This window comes from Mytilus edulis, chromosome 9, assembly GCF_963676685.1.
Source record: "Mytilus edulis chromosome 9, xbMytEdul2.2, whole genome shotgun sequence".
Classification (NCBI taxonomy): domain Eukaryota; kingdom Metazoa; phylum Mollusca; class Bivalvia; order Mytilida; family Mytilidae; genus Mytilus; species Mytilus edulis.
Window position 1 is genome coordinate 64,713,924 of NC_092352.1, and position 19,777 is coordinate 64,733,700.

General features: G+C 32.8%; 1 protein-coding gene across 1 annotated transcript in view; it reads right to left on the reverse strand.

The window, feature by feature from the left end:
- The window catches only part of LOC139488815 (integrator complex subunit 10-like), a 195,579-nt gene that overhangs the window by 74,426 nt on the left and 101,376 nt on the right, over positions 1 to 19,777 (reverse strand). Inside the window, exons 8-9 of the mRNA XM_071274746.1 lie at positions 19,485 to 19,639; positions 4,331 to 4,403 (exon numbers count right to left, since the gene is read on the reverse strand). Coding sequence (XP_071130847.1) covers positions 4,331 to 4,403; positions 19,485 to 19,639 — 228 coding nt within the window. The remainder of the gene's footprint in view (positions 1 to 4,330; positions 4,404 to 19,484; positions 19,640 to 19,777) is intronic.

Genomic DNA, 19,777 nt, shown 5'->3' on the forward strand with positions numbered 1-19,777 from the left:
TTTATTCAAGTTTAAACATAAGTAACATTAAACCACTCTCTGCTTTTAAGCTAAACCCTGACCCACATTAAACCACTCTCTTTATTCAAGTTTAACTATTACCAACATTAAACCACTCTCTGCATTCAAGTTTTAACATGACCAACATTAAACCACTCTCTTTATTTAAGTTTAAACATTACCAACATAAAACCACTCTCTTTATTCAAATTTAAACATAAGTAACATTAACCCACTCTCTGCTTTTAAGCAAACCCTGACCAACATTAAACCACTCTCTTTATTCAAGTTTAACTATTACCAACATTAAACCACTCTCTGCATTCAAGTTAAAACATGACCAACATTAAACCACTCTCTGCATTTAGGTTAAAACATGACCCTCATTAAACCACTCTCTTTATTCAAGTTTAAACATGAGTGACATTAAACCACTCTCTGCATTTAGTTTAAACATGACCAACATTAAACCCCTCTCTTTATTCAAGTTTAAACATGAGTGACATTAAACCACTCTCTTTATTCAAGTTTAAACATAAGCAACATTAAACCACTCTCTACATTTAGGTTAAAACATGACCATCATTAAACCACTCTCTTTATTCCAGTTTAAACATGAGTGACATTAAACCACTCTCTTTATTCAAGTTTAAACATAAGCAACATTAAACCACTCTCTACATTTAGGTTAAAACATGACCATCATTAAACCACTCTCTTTATTCCAGTTTAAACATGAGTGACATTATATCACTCTCTTTATTCAAGTTTAAACATGAAAGAACATTAAACCACTCTCTGCGTTTAGGTTAAAACATGACCAATATTAAACCACTCTCTTAATTCAAGTTTAAACATTACCAACATAAAACCATTCTCTTTATTCAAGTTTAAACATAAGTAACATTAAACCACTCTCTGCATTTAAGCTAAAACCTGACCAACATTAAACCACTCTCTTAATTCAAGTTTGACTATTACCAACATTAAACCACTCTCTGCATTCAAGTTTAAACATGACCATCATTAAACCAGTATCTTTATTCAAGTTTAAACATTAGTAACATTTAACCACTCTCTGCATTTAGGTTTAAACATGACTAACATTAAACCACTCTCTTTTTTCAAGCTTAAACATGACCAACATTAAACCACTGTCTTTATTCAAGTTTAAACACTAAACCACTCTATTTATTCAAGTTTAAACATGACCAACATTAAACCACTCTCTGTATTTAGGTTAAAACATGACCATCAGTAAACCACTCTCTAAATTCAAGTTTAAACATGACCAACATAAAACCATTCTCTTTTTTTTTAGTTTAAACACAAGTAACATTAAACCACTCTCTACAATTAAGTTAAAACCTGACGAGCATTAAACCACTCTCTTTATTCAAGTTTAAACATTACCAACATTAATCCACTCTCTGCATTTAAGTTAAAACATTACCAACATAAAACCACTCTCTTTATTCAAGTTTAAACATAAGTAACATTAAACCACTCTCTGCTTTTAAGCTAAACCCTGACCAACATTAAACCACTCTCTTTATTCAAGTTTAACTATTACCAACATTAAACCACTCTCTGCATTTAGGTTAAAATATGACCCTCATTAAACCACTCTCTTTATTCAAGTTTAAACATGAGTGACATTAAACCACTCTCTGCATTTAGGTTAAAACATGACCAACATTAAACCCCTCTCTTTATTCAAGTTTAAACATAAGTAACATTAAACCACTCAGCTAAAACCTGACCAACATTAAACCACTCTGTTTATTCAAGTTTAACTATAACCAACATTAAACCACTCTCTGCATTTAAGTTAAAACATGACCAACATAAAACCACTCTCTTTATTCAAGTTTAAACATGAGTGACATTAAACCACTCTCTGCATTTAGGTTAAAACATGACCATCATTAAACCACTCTCTTTATTCAAGTTTAAACATTAGTGACATTAAACCACTCTCTTTATTCAAGTTTAAACATTAGTGACATTAAACCACTCTCTTTATTCAAGTTTAAACATTACCAACATTAAACCATATTCTCCATTTAGGTTAAAACATGACTAAACCACTCTCTTTATTCAAGTTTAAACATAAGCAACATTAAACCACTCTCTACATTAAGGTTAAAACATGACCATCATTAAACCACTCTCTTTATTCCAGTTTAAACATGAGTGACATTATATCACTCTCTTTATTCAAGTTTAAACATGACCAACATTAAACCACTCTCTGCATTTAGGTTTAAACATGACCAACATTAAACCACTCTCTTAATTCAAGTTTAAACATTACCAACATAAAACCATTCTCTTTATTCAAGTTTAAACATAAGTAACATTAAACCACTCTCTGCATTTAAGCTAAAACCTGACCAACATTAAACCACTCTCTTTATTCAAGTTTAACTATTACCAACATTAAACCACTCTCTGCATTCAAGTTTAAACATGACCATCATTAAACCAGTATCTTTATTCAAGTTTAAACATTAGTAACATTTAACCACTCTCTGCATTTAGGTTTAAACATGACTAACATTAAACCACTCTCTTTTTTCAAGTTTAAACATGACCAACATTAAACCACTGTCTTTATTCAAGTTTAAACACTAAACCACTCTCTTTATTCAAGTTTAAACATGACCAACATTAAACCACTCTCTGTATTTAGGTTAAAACATGACCATCATTAAACCACTCTCTAAATTCAAGTTTAAACATGACCAACATAAAACGATTCTCTTTTTTTTTAGTTTAAACACAAGTTACATTAAACCACTCTCTACAATTCAGTTAAAACCTGACGAGCATTAAACCACTCTCTTTATTCAAGTTTAAACATTACCAACATTAATCCACTCTCTGCATTTAAGTTAAAACATGACCAACATTAAACCACTCTCTTTATTCAAGTTTAAACATGATTAACATTAAACCACTTTCTGCATTTAGGTTATAACATGACCACCATTAAACCACTCTCTTTATTGAAGTTTAAACACGAGTAACATTAAACCACTATCTTTATTCAAGTTTAAACAAGGGTAACATTTAACCACTCTCTTTATTCAAGTTTAAACATAACCAACATTAAACCACTCTCTTTATTCAAGTTTAAACATGAGTAACATTAAACCAGCATCTTTATTCAAGTTTAAGAATGACCAACATTAAACCACTCTCTGCATTTTAGTTAAATCATGACAAAAATTAAACCTCTTTCTTCATTTCATTTTAAACATGACCAACATAAGACCACTTTATTCAAGTTTAAACATGAACAACATTAGAACACTTTCTTTGTTTAAGTTAAAACATGACCAACATTAAACCACTTTTGTTATTCAAATTCAAAAATAACAAACATTAGACCACTTTCTTCATTTTATTTTAAACCTGACCAACATTAAACCACTTTCGTTATTCAAGTTTAAACCTGACCAACATTAAATCAGCATCTTTATTCAAGTTTCACCATGACCAACATTAAATCACTTTTGTTATTCAAGTTTAAAATGACCAACTGTAGGCTTCTCTTTTCAATTCAAGTTTAAACCTGACCAATTAATATATTCTATTACATTTCTGTCTTTTACATCTTGGATGATTATAAATGGTGACCTCTTAGTATTATTTTATATTGGCCTATGGTATATTAGGTTGCGATCTCATTTGTTTCTGCACCTAAAATTATTGATAATTCTAATATGACTTCTTTCGCTTTGTAAATAAACCCATGCTCTAAATCCAATAAAATTTGTTTGCTCATGTGTATATTAACTACTGCAGAATAATGAATTTTATCAAATTGGCATGCAATTAATATATTTCATTAACTTAAAACACTTCCAAACTCTTAAATGATGCACATGTTGTTACTAATTCATTTATTATGACTGTAATGTGTTGCAATTCCAAATTGACATATTTGACCTAGATACACCAACTGTCATGCTGGCTGTTAAAAACTCCTCCCTCTGAAAAATCACATTGCCAGTCGTTTGCTTGTTTACGAACAAAAAGGGAGATTCCCGGAAGAGCCTACACAAACGCTCTACTCTTATAAACATCGGACATAGAAATTACCTTAAATGTCCAAATCAAAATTGAAATAATTGATGCAAGCTATACTTTACTGTAGTTTTAACATGGGTAGGCATTATATTCGTGTTATTTTAGCCTTCACTATAGCTGGGCAAAAACAATCATGAATATAATGCCTACCCATGTTAAAACTACAAAAAAATAAAGTATAGCTTGCATCAATTATTTCTTAAATAAAACAATCTATCTTCTATCTACTTACGGTGAAGGTCTTTCTGTTGACTCAAATTTGAAACCTTCTACTAATACCAAGGGCTCTGAAGATGATAAACTACCTACAATTAGAATGATAAAGTTCCTACAAAAATAAGACGATAAACTACCTACAATTAGAGGATGATAAAGTTCCTACAAAAAGAAGATGATAATATACCTACAATTAGAGGATGATAAAGTTCCTACAAAAAGAAAATGATAAACTACCTACAATTAGAGGATGATAAAGTTCCTACAAAAAGAAGATGATAAACTTGATCTGTGTTGAAAGGTAATAATCATTGTGTAAAAGATTCATTACATTTGGTTGAGGTACCCTTTAGTTAGAAAACAGAAACCACTTATGGGACTTGCGTACGGAAGGATGTACATACATAAGTACAAGGGTAAAACTAAATGTCCCTGCCGCTACTGTGGGGGCATAAAAATTAATCAGAACAAAATCAAAAGTCTTTCCATGGAAAAGTGGAAAGATCTTACTATTGTACAGTGATCATAGGTGTAATACCACCATTGATTTCCCCCTTTTAGTCTTTGTTAAAGGGACACTAGGTACAAGATACATAAAAAATATAAAATATGATTTTTTTTGTTCAAACATTAATGAAAGTGAAATATTGGAATAACAGTTCGCTTTTAGCAGCCAGTATGGTCCAATTTTGTCAAAATAAGCAATGAAACATTGATGATGAATTGTTCACTTGCAAGCTAAAGTGATTAATTTGACCTCATTGAATATGTATTCATGTGAAATTCAATTTAACCCCTTATCTAGTGATGGATAATACATGAATTGTGTGAGTGTTTGATTACTAAAGGTTAAAGAATGCCAACATTGAAAGTGGAACAAAGGTAAATCATTTGATTGACTGATTCGATCCCCAAAAAATCATTCTTATACAAGTAAAAATGATAATTAACATATATTTTTAATCTATAAATGAAATTAAATATACCTAAATGTTTCCAATTGCACTAGTTCTGCTATCTATTTATATCTATATTTATGTTTATATTGCTTATATGGGCATTAGTGGTATTCAGGAGGTCATCTCAACAGTTAATTGAATGGCGTTTAGACTAAACAAGAGGCTGTCACAACGACAGCAAACCGGATTTTTTAACATTTATTTGTGTCCTGGCAATATTACAAGAACCATAACTGATGAATGCTGAAAGTGAAAATCGTCAATATCAAATTTGACCTCCATTTTGCAGTCAGTATCAACATATTAAAATTTGAAAAGCTTAGATTGAATGGTTCATTAGTAAATGCAACAACGTGAATGGAAACGCCATTTTACGATCTTTCAAGAACCTTAACTCCTGAACGGTAAAAGTCAAAATCGTCATTATTGAACTTGACCTCTATTTTGTCATCAGTAACAATATATAAAAATTTCAAAAGCTTTGGTTGAATGGTTTTTATTAGAAAATGCACGGACACGACTAGAAACACCATTTTTCAATCTTTCAAGAACCATAACTCCTGAACGGTAAAAGTCAAAATCGTCATTATTGAACTTGACCTCCATTTTGGAGGGGGGATAGGATCGGGACTCCGGGATCCGGTGTTTTTAAGCTCGGGATTTCGGGATTGACCCTTTTCGGGATCCGGGAATTCTTAAATTCGGATTTTGGGACGTCGGGATTTACATTATTTAAATTCGAGATTTCAGGATTTTCGTGTTATTAAGCCCGGGATTTCGGGATCAGGACACCTCCTATCCCCCCTCATTTTGTCATCAGTAACAATATATTAAAATTTGGGAAGCTTTGGTAGAACAGTTCATGCGTAAATGCACGGACACGACTGAAAACTCCATTTTTCAATCTTTCAAGAACCATAACTCCTGAACTGTAAAAGTCAAAATGTCATTATTGAACGTGACCTCCATTTTGTCATCAATAACGACATATTAAAATTTGGGAAGCTTTGGTAGAACAGTTCATGCGTAAATGCATGGACACGACTGGAAAACCATAACTCCTGAACGGTAAAAGTCAAAATCGTCATTATTAAACTTGACCTCCATTTTGTCATCAGTAACAACATATTAAAATTTGGGAAGCTTAGGTAGAACAGTTCATGCATAAATGCATGGACACCACTGGAAACTCCATTTTTCAATCTTTCAAGAACCATAACTCCTGAACGGTAAAAGTCAAAATCGCCATTACTTGACCTTCATTTAGTTGTCAGTAACAACATATTAAAATTTTAAAAGCTTTGGTTGAACGGTTAATGAGTTAATGCACGGACAACATTTGATTGCCGCCCGCTCGTCCGACCGCCCGATCGCCCACCCGCCGTACATCCCCAAATCAATAACCGACATTTTTGTCACAAAAATCCGGTTAAATATACACGAAACGAAGCTACATATTATCATGCCCTGTAAATGGTTTATTTTATAATTTTTATAATTTGGATAAATGTTTAACATTGATACAAAACAAATATGAGAATTTGAGACAAATCGGTGAACATGAATTTGACAGTAAGTGCGCGTTTAAATTTGCACTTTCCAAAAAAGGTGCAAAATTTATTATCTAGTACTATAGAAAATAAATGGGGACTGTGTCCCTATGGACACAGATGACAGGGGCGGATCCAACCATAAACTAGAGGCTCTTAAGAGCTCGTGTCGCTCACCTTGGTCTTTGTGCATATAAAACAAAGGACACAGATGGATTCATGAAAAAAATGTGTTTTGGTGATGGTGATGTGTTTGTAGATCTTACTTAACTGAACATTCTCGCTTCTTACAATTATTTCAATTTATAATGAACTTGGCCCATTAGTAAAAGAGGAAAATATTTTGCTAAAATTTACAAAAATTTACAAAATTTACAAAATAATTAAAAATTGACTTTAAAGGGCAATAACTCCTTAAGGGGTCAACTGACCTTTTTGGTCACGTTGACTTATTTGTGGATCTTACTTTGCTGAACATTATTGCTATTTACAGTTTATCTCTATCTATATCTAAAGGCTCTAAAGAGCCTGTGTCGCTCACCTTGGTCTATGTGAATATTAAACAAAGGAAGCAGATGGATTCATGACAAAATTGTGTTTTGGTGATTGTGATGTGTTTGTACATCTTACTTTACTAAACAGTCTTGCTGCTTACAATTATCTCTATCTATAATGAACTTGGTCGAGTAGTTTCAGTGGAAAATGTGAATAAAAATATAAAAATTTGATGATAATTGTTAACCAGATGCTCCGCAGGGAGTAGCTTTATACGACCACAGATGTTGAACCCTGAACGGTTGGGGCAAGTATGGACACAACATTCAAGCTGGATTCAGCTCTAAATTTGGATTGTAATTAAATAGTTGACACAGCATAGGTTTCTGACACAGAATGAATGTGTTCTAATGAACTTAAAATTTTTGTTTTCTCTTAGAGCAATTCACTATGCTGTTGAATATTAATCCTCTCAAAAAAATGTTTGAAGAAATTTTCTTTTTTATTTATGAAATTTCAAATGAGAAAAATTGAACCCAATTTTTTTAATCACATCCCCCTTTCCCTTATTCCAAAACTAATCTCAATTAAAATTTCTAATGGAGTTTGCAACAATAACTACTCATTTAAATACATCATAAAATATTAAGATGTAAAAAAACTGCTTGTTATCACTGAATGGTAAAGATTATTTTAATTTATCAGTTGGTAGTAAAAAGTGAATATACATTGTATATTGTATATAACAAAGATTTAAGTTGATTCTGGACAAAGAAAGATAACTCCAATTAAAAAAAAATCTTGCTATTGCACAATATTTTGCAATTAGATATTTCTTGCTTACTATTCTGGACAAAGAAAGATAACTCTAATTAAAAAAAAATTTGCTATTTCACAATATTGTGCAATTAGATATTTCTTGCCATTGCGCAATACTGTGCAATTGAAAAGACTTGCTATTGCACAATACTTAATATAATAATTTCAGATCCTGATTTGGACCAACTTGAAAACTGGGCTCATAATAAAAAATCTAAGTACATTTTTAGATTCAGCATATCAAAGAACCTAACTGATTCATTTTTTGTCAAAATCAAACTAAGTTTAATTTTGGACCCTTTGGACCTTAATGTAGACCAATTTGAAAACGGGACCAAAAGTTAAGAATCTACATACACAGTCATGACAGTTAGATTCGGCATATCAAAGAACCCCAATTATTCAATTTTGATGAAATCAAACAAAGTTTAATTTTGGACCCTTTGGGCCCCTTATTATGTTGGGACCAAAACTCCCAAAATCAATACCAACCTTCCTTTTGTAGTCATTAACATTGTGTTTAAATTTCATTGATTTCTATTAACTTAAACTAAAGTTATTGTGCGAAAACCAAGAATAATGCTTATTTGGGCCCTTTTTTGGCCCCTAATTCCTAAACTGTTGAAACCAAAACTCCCAAAATCAATCCCAACCGTTCTTTTGTGGTCATAAACCTTGTGTCAAAAATTTCATAGATTTCTATTAACTTAAACTAAAGTTATAGTGCGAAAACTAAGAAAATGCTTATTTGGGCCCTTTTTGGCCCCTAATTCCTAAAATATTGGGACCAAAACTCCCAAAATCAATACCAACCTTCCTTTTGTGGTCATAAACCTTGTGTTAAAATTTCATAGATTTCCATTCACTTTTACTAAAGTTAGAGTGCGAAAACTAAAAGTATTCGGACGACGACGACGACGACGCAGACGACGACACCAACGTGATAGCAATATACGACGAAAAAAATTTCAAATTTTGCGGTCGTATAAAAATTGACTATAAAGGACAATAACTCCTTAGGGGGTCAATTGACCATTTCGGTCATGTTGACTTATTTGTAAATCTTACTTTGCTGAACATTATTGCTGTTTACAGTTTATCTCTATCTATAACTAGAGGCTCTAAAGAGCCTGTGTCGCTCACCTTGGTCTATGTGAATACTAAACAAAGGACACAGATGGATTCAAGACAAAATTGTGGTTTGGTGATGGTGATGTGTTTGTAGATCTGACTTTACTGAACATTCTTGCTGCTGACAATTATCTCTATCTATAATGAACTTGACCAAGTAGTTACAGTGGAAAATGTTAGTAAAATTTTACAAATTTTGTGAAAATTGTTAAAAAAAAATGACTATATAAAGGGCAATAACTCCTAAGGGGTCAATTGACCATTTTGGTCATGTTGACTTCTTTTAGGTCTTACTTTGCTGTACATTATTGCTGTTTACAGTTTATCTCTATCTGTAATAATATTCAAGATAATAACCAAAAACAGCAAAATTTCCTTAAAATTACCAATTAAGGTAGCAACCCAACAACAGGTTGTCTGATTCATTTGAAAATTTCAGGGAAGATAGATCTTGACCTGATAAAAATTGTTCACCCATGTCAGATTTGCTCTAAATGCTTTGGTTTTTGAGTTATAAGCCAAAAACTGCATTTTACCCTTATATTCTATTTTTAGGCTTGGGTCATCTTGGTTAGTTGGCCGGGACACCGGACACATTTTTTAAACTAGATACCCCAATGAGGATTGTGGCCAAGTCTGGATTGATATGGCCCAGTAGTTTCAGAGGAGAAGATTTTTGTAAAAGATTACTTAGATTTACGAAAAATGGTTAAAAATTGACTATAAAGGGCAATAACTCCTAAATTGGTCAACTGACCATTTTGGTCATGTTAACTTATTTGTAAATCTTACTTTGCTGAACATTATTGCTGTTTACAGTTTATCTCTATCTATAATAATATTCAAGATAATAACCAAAAACAGTAAAATTTCCTTAAAATAACCAATTCAGGGGCAGCAACCCAACAACAGGTTGTACGATTCATCTGAAAATTTCAGGGCAGATAGTTTTTGACCTGATAAACAAATTACCCCATGTCAGATTTGCTCTAAATGCTTTGGTTTTTGAGTTATAAGCCAAAAACTGCATTTTACCCCTATATTCTATTTTTAGGCGTGGCGGCCATCTTGGTTAGTTGGCCGGGTCACCGGACACATTTTTAAACCTAGATACCCGAATGATGATTGTGGCCATGTTTGGTTTAATTTGGCCCAGTAGTTTCAGAGGAAAAGATTTTTCTAAAAGATGACCAAGATTTACGAAAAATGGTTAAAAATTGACTATAAAGGGCAATAACTCCTAAAGGGGTCAATTGACCATTTTGGTCATGTTGACTTATTTGTAAATCTTATTTTGCCGAACATTATTGCTGTTTACAGTTTATCTTTATCTATAATAATATTCAAGATAATAACCAAAAACAGCAAAATTTCCTCAAAATTACCAATTCAGGGGCAGCAACCCAACAACCGATTGACCGATTCATCTCAAAATTTCAGGGCAGATAGATCTTGACCTGATAAACATTTTTACCCCACGTCAGATTTGCTCTAAATGCTTTGGTTTTTGAGTTATAAGCCAAAAACTGCATTTTACCCCTATGTTCTATTTTTAGCCGTGGCGGCCATCTTGGTTGGTTGACCGGGTCACGCCACACATTTTTTAAACTACATACCCCAATGATAATTGTGGCCAAGTTTGGTTTGATTTGGCCCAGTAGTTTCAGAGGAGAAGATTTTTGTAAAAGTTAACGACGACGGACGCCAAGTGATGAGAAAAGCTCACTTGGCCCTTCGGGCCAGGTGAGCTAAAAATGGTTAAAAATTGACTATAAAAGGCAATAACTCCTAAAGGGGTCAACTGACCATTTGGGTCACGTTGACTTATTTGTAAATTATACTTTGTTGAACATTATTGCTGTTTACAGTTTATCTCTATGTATAATAATATTCAAGATAATAACCAATAAAGGGCTGCGCTTTAGCGCATGATACGCCCATTGTTTGAAAGACGACAGGCGTATAAAAATGGCAAAAAAGACTAAAATGACAATGAGGAGCAGCAAGAAGATAACAGGGAAAGTGAAGATGGTGAAAGTGACTCTACTGAAAGTTATGATCTAAATGAGGAAGTAGGTGATGAAAGTAAGGATTTCATTGAGGACGGGCGTATAAAAATGGCAAAAAGACTACAATGACAATGAGGAGCAGCAAGAAGATAACAGGGAAAGTGAAGATGGTGAAAGTGACTTTACTGAAAGTTATGATCTAAATGAGGAAGTAGGTGATGAAAGTAAGGATTGCATTGATGATGAAGATAAAGATGTCATTGATGAGGAGGAGGCCTCTTCTGAGAATGAAAATGAGAATTTTTCTGATGATGAGGACAGTGATTACAGTGAAGAAGACACTGATGATTAAACCTAGTTCAGCTTTTCAATATTTAGCATAAAAAACAAATATCATTAACATTGGCATATAACATAGAAGTCTTCAATGCAATATAAGGAAAGTGATATATGATTATGGGTTTTAGTAATTCTATGGCTGATTTCCAAATTTTATAGTAGTTTGAAAGAAGGAATTTTCTTGGGGTATATTGCTCATAGTTAGATTCTGTTGAACACAGTAAGGAATCCATACTAAATTATACAAAGATGTATGCAAAAGTTGTTCAAATGGTGCTTAATATGGTGGATAATGATTATTACCTTTTTTTTTTTTAGAATATTCACAAGATGATCATATTGATAAATGTTTAGGAGACTTGATTTCCTTATTTTTTTCACCCTTTCACATTTAAGGAAGATTTAGTCACATGTTAGGATTTTCATGTTGTCACTAAATGTTCACTTATTATGTGCTATTGTAGACTAGTTATGTTTTATAACATTTTTTATTGCGCTCAACCCTTCCACCGAAACCGAACTCTATAAAAAAGCTGCAATGCTAAAGTATCATTTCTGATTTCAATTGCAACCAATTTTAACAAGAGTAAAACATCCTATATGCAAAAACAGTATTTGATTTTTATCCATAGCTTAGATAGTAAAAATGTTATCATAAAATGATATATGTCTCAGGGAACAGTTAGTATCTCAGGGACTGCTAATGTGCTTTCATCCTTGCAACCATTCAATAATAGTACAAACGTATGACATTCATGGAACCTATTTTTTACAAGAAATTTAATGTTTTAAATTGAACTAAAGATTTTACAAATTTTATGTTTTCATCAGATTTTATTAAGTATTATTTGTTACATCAATAGATATAAACAATTCACCAAAGTTTCATGGACATTGGTGAAAGCCTTTTTGAGTTATTGTCCTAAGTGTTAAAAATCCCCCTTTTTTAGCTCACCTGGCCCGAAGGGCCAAGTGAGCTTTTCTCATCACTTGGCGTCCGGCGTCCGGCGTTGTTAACTTTTACAAAAATCTTCTCCTCTGAAACTACTGGGCCAAATTTAACCAAACTTGGCCACAATCATCATTGGAGTATCTAGTTTACAAAATGTGTCCGGTGACCTGGTCAACCAACCAAGATGGCCGTCATGGCTAAAAATAGAACATAGGGGTAAAATGCAGTTTTTGGCTTATAACTCAAAAAACCAAAGCATTTAGAGCAAATCTGTATATGGTAATATTGTTCATCAGGTCAAGATCTATCTGCCCTGAAATTTTCGGATGAATCGGACATTCTGTTGTTGGGTTGCTGCCCCTGAAATGGTAATTTTAAGGAAATTTTGCTGTTTTTGGTTATTATCTTGAATATTATTATAGATAAAGATAAACTGTAAACAGCAATAATGTTCGGCAAAGTAAGATCTACAAATAAATCAACATGACCAAAATGGTCAGTTGACCACTTTAGGAGTTATTGCCCTTTGTAGTCAAATTTAAACCGTTTTTCATAAATCTTAGTAATCTTTTAGAAAATTCTTCTTCTCTAAAACTACTGGGCCAAATTTAATCAAACTTTTCCATAATCATCATTGGGGTATCTAGTTTGAAAAATGTGTCCGGTGCGCCGCCCAACCAACCAAGATGGCCACCATGGCTAAAAATAGAACATAGGGGTAAAATGCAGTTTTTGGCTTATAACTCAAAAACCAAAGCATTTAGGAGCAAATCTGACGGGTAAAATTGTTCATCAGGTCAAGATCTATCTGCCCTGAAATTTTAAGATGAATCGGACATTACGTTGTTGGGTTGCTTCCCCTGAAATGGTAATTTTAAGGAAATTTTGCTCTTTTTGGTTATTATCTTGAATATTATTATAGATAGAGATAAACTGTAAACAGCAATAATGTTCAGCAAAGTAAGATCTACAAATAAGTCAACATGACCAAAATGGTCAGTTGACCACTTTAGGAGTTATTGCCCTTTATAGTCAATTTTTAACCATTTTTCGTAAATCTTAGTAATCTTTTAGAAAAATCTTCTCCTCTGAAACTACTGGGCCAAATTTAACCAAACTTAACCAAAATCATCATTGGGGTATATAGTTAAAAAAATATGTCCGGTAACTCATCCAACAAACCAAGATGGCCGCCATGGCTAAAAATAGAATATGGGGGTAAAATGCAGTTTTTGGCTTATAACTCAAAAACCAAAGCATTAAGAGCAAATCTGACATGGGGGTAAAATTGTTGATCAGGTCATGATCAATCTGCCCTGGAATTTTCGGATGAATCAGATAATCGGTTGTTAGGTTGCTGCCCCTGAATTGGTAATTTTGAGGAAATTTTGCTGTTTTTTTGTTATTATCTTGAATATTATTATAGATAGAGATAAACTGTAAACAGCAATAATGTACAGCAAAGTGAGAACTAAAAATAAGTCAGTATGACCAAAATAGTCAATTGACCCCTTAAGGAGTTATTGCCCTTCATAGTCAACTTTTAACAATTTTCTTAAAATTTGAAGATTTTCAATAACATTTTCCACAGAAAGTACTGTTATAGATAGAGATAATTGTAAGCAGCAAGAATGTTTAGTAAAGTAAGATCTACAAACACATCATCATCACCAAAACACAATTTTTTCAAGAATCCATCTGTGTCTATTGTTTAATATTCACATAGACCAAGGTGAGCGACACAGGCTCTTTAGAGCCTCTAGCTTATGAATAACGCCCCATAAATCCAACACTTAAAATCTGAAATTTATAAAAATTGAAAGGGAGCTTACATCAATAGATATAAACAATTCACCAAAGTTTCATGGACATTGGTGAAAGCCTTTTTGAGTTATATTCTGAAGTGTTAAAAATCCCCCTTTTTTATGAATAAAACCCCATTTATCCAAAACTTAAAATCTGAAATTTATAAAAATTGAAAGGGAGCTTAACCTGTAACATTTAACTTTAAAATCAGGGGCAAATATGGCCCTCACTAAACTTACTTCTTTACAATAATTGAATGCAAAGCAGACTATATATCATCATCCCAGATCTTTCAATAATTGTTTTATTCAGCAAGTGATTCCAAAAATTATAGTGATTTACATTTGTAAATATTATATTTATTTTATTTCAGAGTTTTGTATTTGTACTTGTGTGTATAATTATTATGATTGACCAAAAATTTTGAGCTTATGCACAAGTTAAATTGTCCTACAAACTAGAGGCTCTAAAGAGCCTGTGTCGCTCACCTTGGTCTATGTGAATATTAAACAACAGACACAGATGGATTCATGACAAAATTGTGTTTTGGTGATGGTGATGTGTTTGTAGATCTTACTTTACTAAACATTCTTGCTGCTTACACAGAGATGTAACTAATCGTCGGACCTGTCAGACCTAAGGGGCAGAAATTATGCAGGTCCGGCAAAACTCTTTGCTGTGCAGGACCTGATGGCTGGCAATATTTTAGTCTGCTTGGGTCAGCCAAAACTTAATTCCCTGTCAGTCCCAGCAGAGTATTTTGTTTTTAAAATTGTGATTTTACAACCATGTTGCATGATCAGATAGAACAACATTCAAGGCTTCGATTACATAATAGAAATTGGGAGTTCAAACTGTTTTAATGATAAATATCATAGCCTGACATTACTTTATCCTTCCATAAAAATAAAAAGTAAACCTTTTGCAGAATTAATTTCAGTTTTGAAATCGTATGTTTGACACCGTTAATTTATTGAAATATTTATATCAAACGCAGTTGATAAGTTGTAACAGAGAATACACACCATTGATTTGAAAAAAATGATGTAACTTTGACCTCCGTAGCAGAGTTAAAAAAATATATGGGTCACTGAATATTCATAATATATTTCAGATCGTTTGTTGTTTTGATGTCAAAGATTATTTTATTTTTTAAAATTTTCTTTCAAATTAGTATTAATCCAGAAAATAGTAAAAACATTGCCTCATTGCATGTACCTTAAGTTGAATATCTATATCTAAATTCAATTAATTAAAGCTGTTATCCATAATCACAAATTGAATGCTTTGTTTACAATTGTTAAAGGCCATGTGCTTTTTGGCGGGAAAATTCGGGAAACCCCTTAACAGGAAACAGTTATATTTCATTGTTATTTATAAACAGTAAGAATTTTTTATTTTTATTAACTGCTAACATTTATTCATGATAAATTGAAAATTTCTTGAGGTGAAACTGATAATACTTTTTATACTCTACATCTAGGGGTGGTGTAAAATGGAAAAAAGGGGGGGCTTTTTTTTCATATTACGAAAATAAATTTTTGTGAGTGAAAATATAGGTCTGGCAGAGATGTGATGGGTCTGGCAAAAACTTCGTACCCTGCAGGCCCCAATGTCTGACAGGGAAAAAAAACTGTTTGCATCTCTGCTTACAATTATCTCTATCTATAACAGTACTTTCTGTGGAAAATGTTATTGAAAATCTTCAAATTTTAAGAAAATTGTTAAAAGTTGACTATGAAGGGCAATAACTCCTTAAGGGGTCAATTGACTATTTTGGTCATACTGACTTATTTTTAGTTCTTACTTTGCTGTACATTATTGCTGTTTACAGTTTATCACTATCTATAATAATATTCAAGATAATAACAAAAAAACAGCAAAATTTCCTCAAAATTACTAATCCAGGGGCAGAAACCTAACAACAGGTTGTCAGATTCATCTGAAAATTCCAGGGGAGATAGATCGTGACCTGATCAATAATTTTACTTCCTGTCAGATTTGCTCTTAATGCTTTGGTTTTTGCGTTATAAGCCAAAAACTGCATTTTACCCCTATGTTCTATTTTAAGCCATGGCGGCCATCTTGGTTTGTTGGCCGGGTTACCAGACACATTTTTTTAACAAGATACCCCAATGATGATTATGGCTAAGTTTGGTTAAATTTGGACCAGTGGTTTCAGAGGAGAAGATTTTTCTAAAAGATTACTAAGATTTACGAAAAATGGTTAAAAATTGACTATAAAGGGCAATAACTCCTAAAGTGGTCAACTGACCATTTTGGTCATGTTGACCTATTTGTAGATCTTACTTTGCTGAACATTATTGCTGTTTACAGTTTATCTCTATCTATAATAAAATTCAAGATAATAACCAAAAACAGCAAAATTTCCTTAAAATTACCATTTCAGGGGCAGTTACCCAACAATGAAATGTCCGATTCATCTGAAAATTTCAGGGCAGATAGATCTTGACCTAATGAACAATTTTACCACATCAGATTTGCTCTAAATGCTTTGGTTTTTGAGTTATAAGCCAAACACTGTATTTTTCCCCTATGTTCTATTTTTAGCCATGGCGGCCATCTTGGTTGGTTGGCCGGGTCACCGGACACATTTTTTAGACTAAATATCCTAATGATGATTAGGGCCAAGTTTGGTTAAATTTGGACCAGTAGTTTCAGAGGAGAAGATTTTTCTAAAAGATTACTAAGATTTACGAAAAATGGTTAAAAATTGACTATAAAGGGCAATAACTCCTAAAGTGGTCAACTGACCATTTTGGTCATGAATGACTTATTTGTAGATTTTACTTTGCTGAACATTATTGCTGTTTACAGTTTATCTCTATCTATAATATTCAAGATAATAACCAAAAACAGCAAAATTTCCATAAAATTACCATTTCAGGAGCAGCAGCCCAACAACGGAATGTCCGATTCATCTGAAAATTTCAGGGCAGATAGATCTTGACCTGATGAACAATTTAACCAAGTCAGATTTTCTCTTTATGCTTCGGTTTTTGAGTTATAAGCCAAAAACTGCATTTTACCCCTATGTTCTATTTTTAGCCATGGCGGCCATCTTGGTTGGTTGGGCGGGGCACTGTACACATTTTTTTAAACTAGATACCCCAATGATGATTATGGCTAAGTTTGGTTAAATTTGGCCCAGTAGTTTCAGAGGAGAATATTTTTCTAAAAGATTACTAAGATTTACGAAAAATGGTTAACAAGAATGTGTCCATAGTACACGGATGCCCCACTCGCACTATCATTTTCTATGTTCAGTGGACCGTGAAATTAGGGTCAAAATTATAATTTGGAAAACTAAGTTTCAAGTTGATGTAACTTTAACTTCATCAAAAACTACCTTGACCAAAAACTTTAACCTGAACTTCGCACTATCATTTTCTATGTTCAGTGGACCATGAAATTGGGGTCAAAACTAGAATTTGGCATTAAAATTAGAAAGATCATATCATGGGGAACATGTGTACTAAGTTTCAAGTTGATTCGACTTCAACTTCTTTAAAAACTACCTTGACCAAAAACTTTAACCTGAAACGAACGGACACACAGACAGACGCACAGACAGACAGACGAATGAACAAACGAACGGAGGCACAGACCAGAAAACATAATGCCCCTCTACTATCGTAGGTGGTAGGTGGGGCATAAAAATTGACTATAAAGGGCAATAACTCCTAAAGTGGTCAACTGACCATTTTGGTCATGTTTACTTATTTGTAGATCTTACTTTGCTGAACATTATTGCTGTTTACATTTTATCTCTATCTATAATAATATTCAAGATAATAACCAACTAGAGGCTCTAAAGAGCCTGTGTCGCTCACCTTGGTCTTTTTGGTCCATTGCATATTAAACAATGGACACGGATAAATTCATGACATTATTGTGTTCTGGTTATAGTGATGTGTTTGTAGATCTTACTTGGCCCAGTAATTACAGTGGAAAATATTTTCTAAAAATTTACAAAAATTTATGAAAAATGTTAAAAATTAACTATAAAGGGCAATAACTCCTTAAGGGGTCAACTGACCATCTTGGTCATGCTGACTTATTTGTAAATCTTACTTTGCTGAACATTATTGCTGTTTACAGTTTATCTCTATCTATAATAGTATTCAAGATAATAACCAAAAACGGCAAAATTTCCTTAAAATTACCAATTCAGGGGCAGATACCCAACAACGGGTTGTCCAATTCATCTGAAAACATCAGCGCAGATAGATCTTGACCTGATAAACAATTAAACCCTGTCAGATTTTCTCTTAATGCTTCGGTTTTTGAGTTATAAGCCAAAAACTGCATTTTACCCCTATGTTCTATTATTAGCCCTTCGGGCCAGGTGAGCTAAAAAGCAAGAATGTTCAAAATATCTGTATTACAAAAATCTCATACAGAATTTTATGCTTTCTATTTATTATGAAACACTTTTGCTCATAATTGAATAATTTTGTCCAGTCCAGTCAAGTTGATTTTTGACTTAATGCTGTACCAAATATGTGAGGGTGGTAAACAATCTAAAATAAGAAGATGATAAACCACCGAAAATTTAGAAACAAATACAGATATTGGCAAGAAAGAAAAGTTACATAATTTTTTGGCACATACTGTAAACCGACTTATTTTCGCGGATACTTTATTTCGCGTTTTACCTTTCGAGACCTCTTCGCAGCTATTTATATTCACGTTATTTTTCTACTCGGGAAAGTCACGAAAATAAATCGCTTGCGAAAATAAGTTCTTTTACAGTAACCCAGATATAAATCAATCCTGGTTTCATATAAAATAACCTTGAATTAAGCAGTTGTTTTTATAAATTAACTGTTTAAAAAACTTCGAATTTTGGAAAAACTAAGGCTTTTCTACCTCAGGAACAGATTACCTTATCTGTATTTCGCAAAACTTTTAGGAATTTTCGGTTCTCAATTCTCTTCAGCTTCGTACTTTATTTGGCTTTTTTAATAGTTTTTGATTCCAGCGTCACTGATGAGTCTTTTGAAGACGGAATTTTAATCCTGGTATCTATGATGAGTTTATTTGTACTGAAGGTCAGGTTATCTATATAAATATATATAAGTAATACCTATAAAAGAATCTGGATCCACACTAGATACATAAGAATACAGACTTTCAAGGAATACAACCACTGTTGTGAACAGTACTTGTTTAGTGTTGTTACTAGTCTTCACCTGTTGAGATCTGTGATGTAAACTAAGGATCTGCTGGCACTGAATGTCTCTGAAATATATACATTATTAAAATAAATGGGGAATGTGTCCATGGGATACAGATGCTGCCCTGCTTGCATATAATTCTACAAAGGGACATAACTCAATACAGTACTTGCAACCTTAGGCGTTACTATTTCAGCGATCA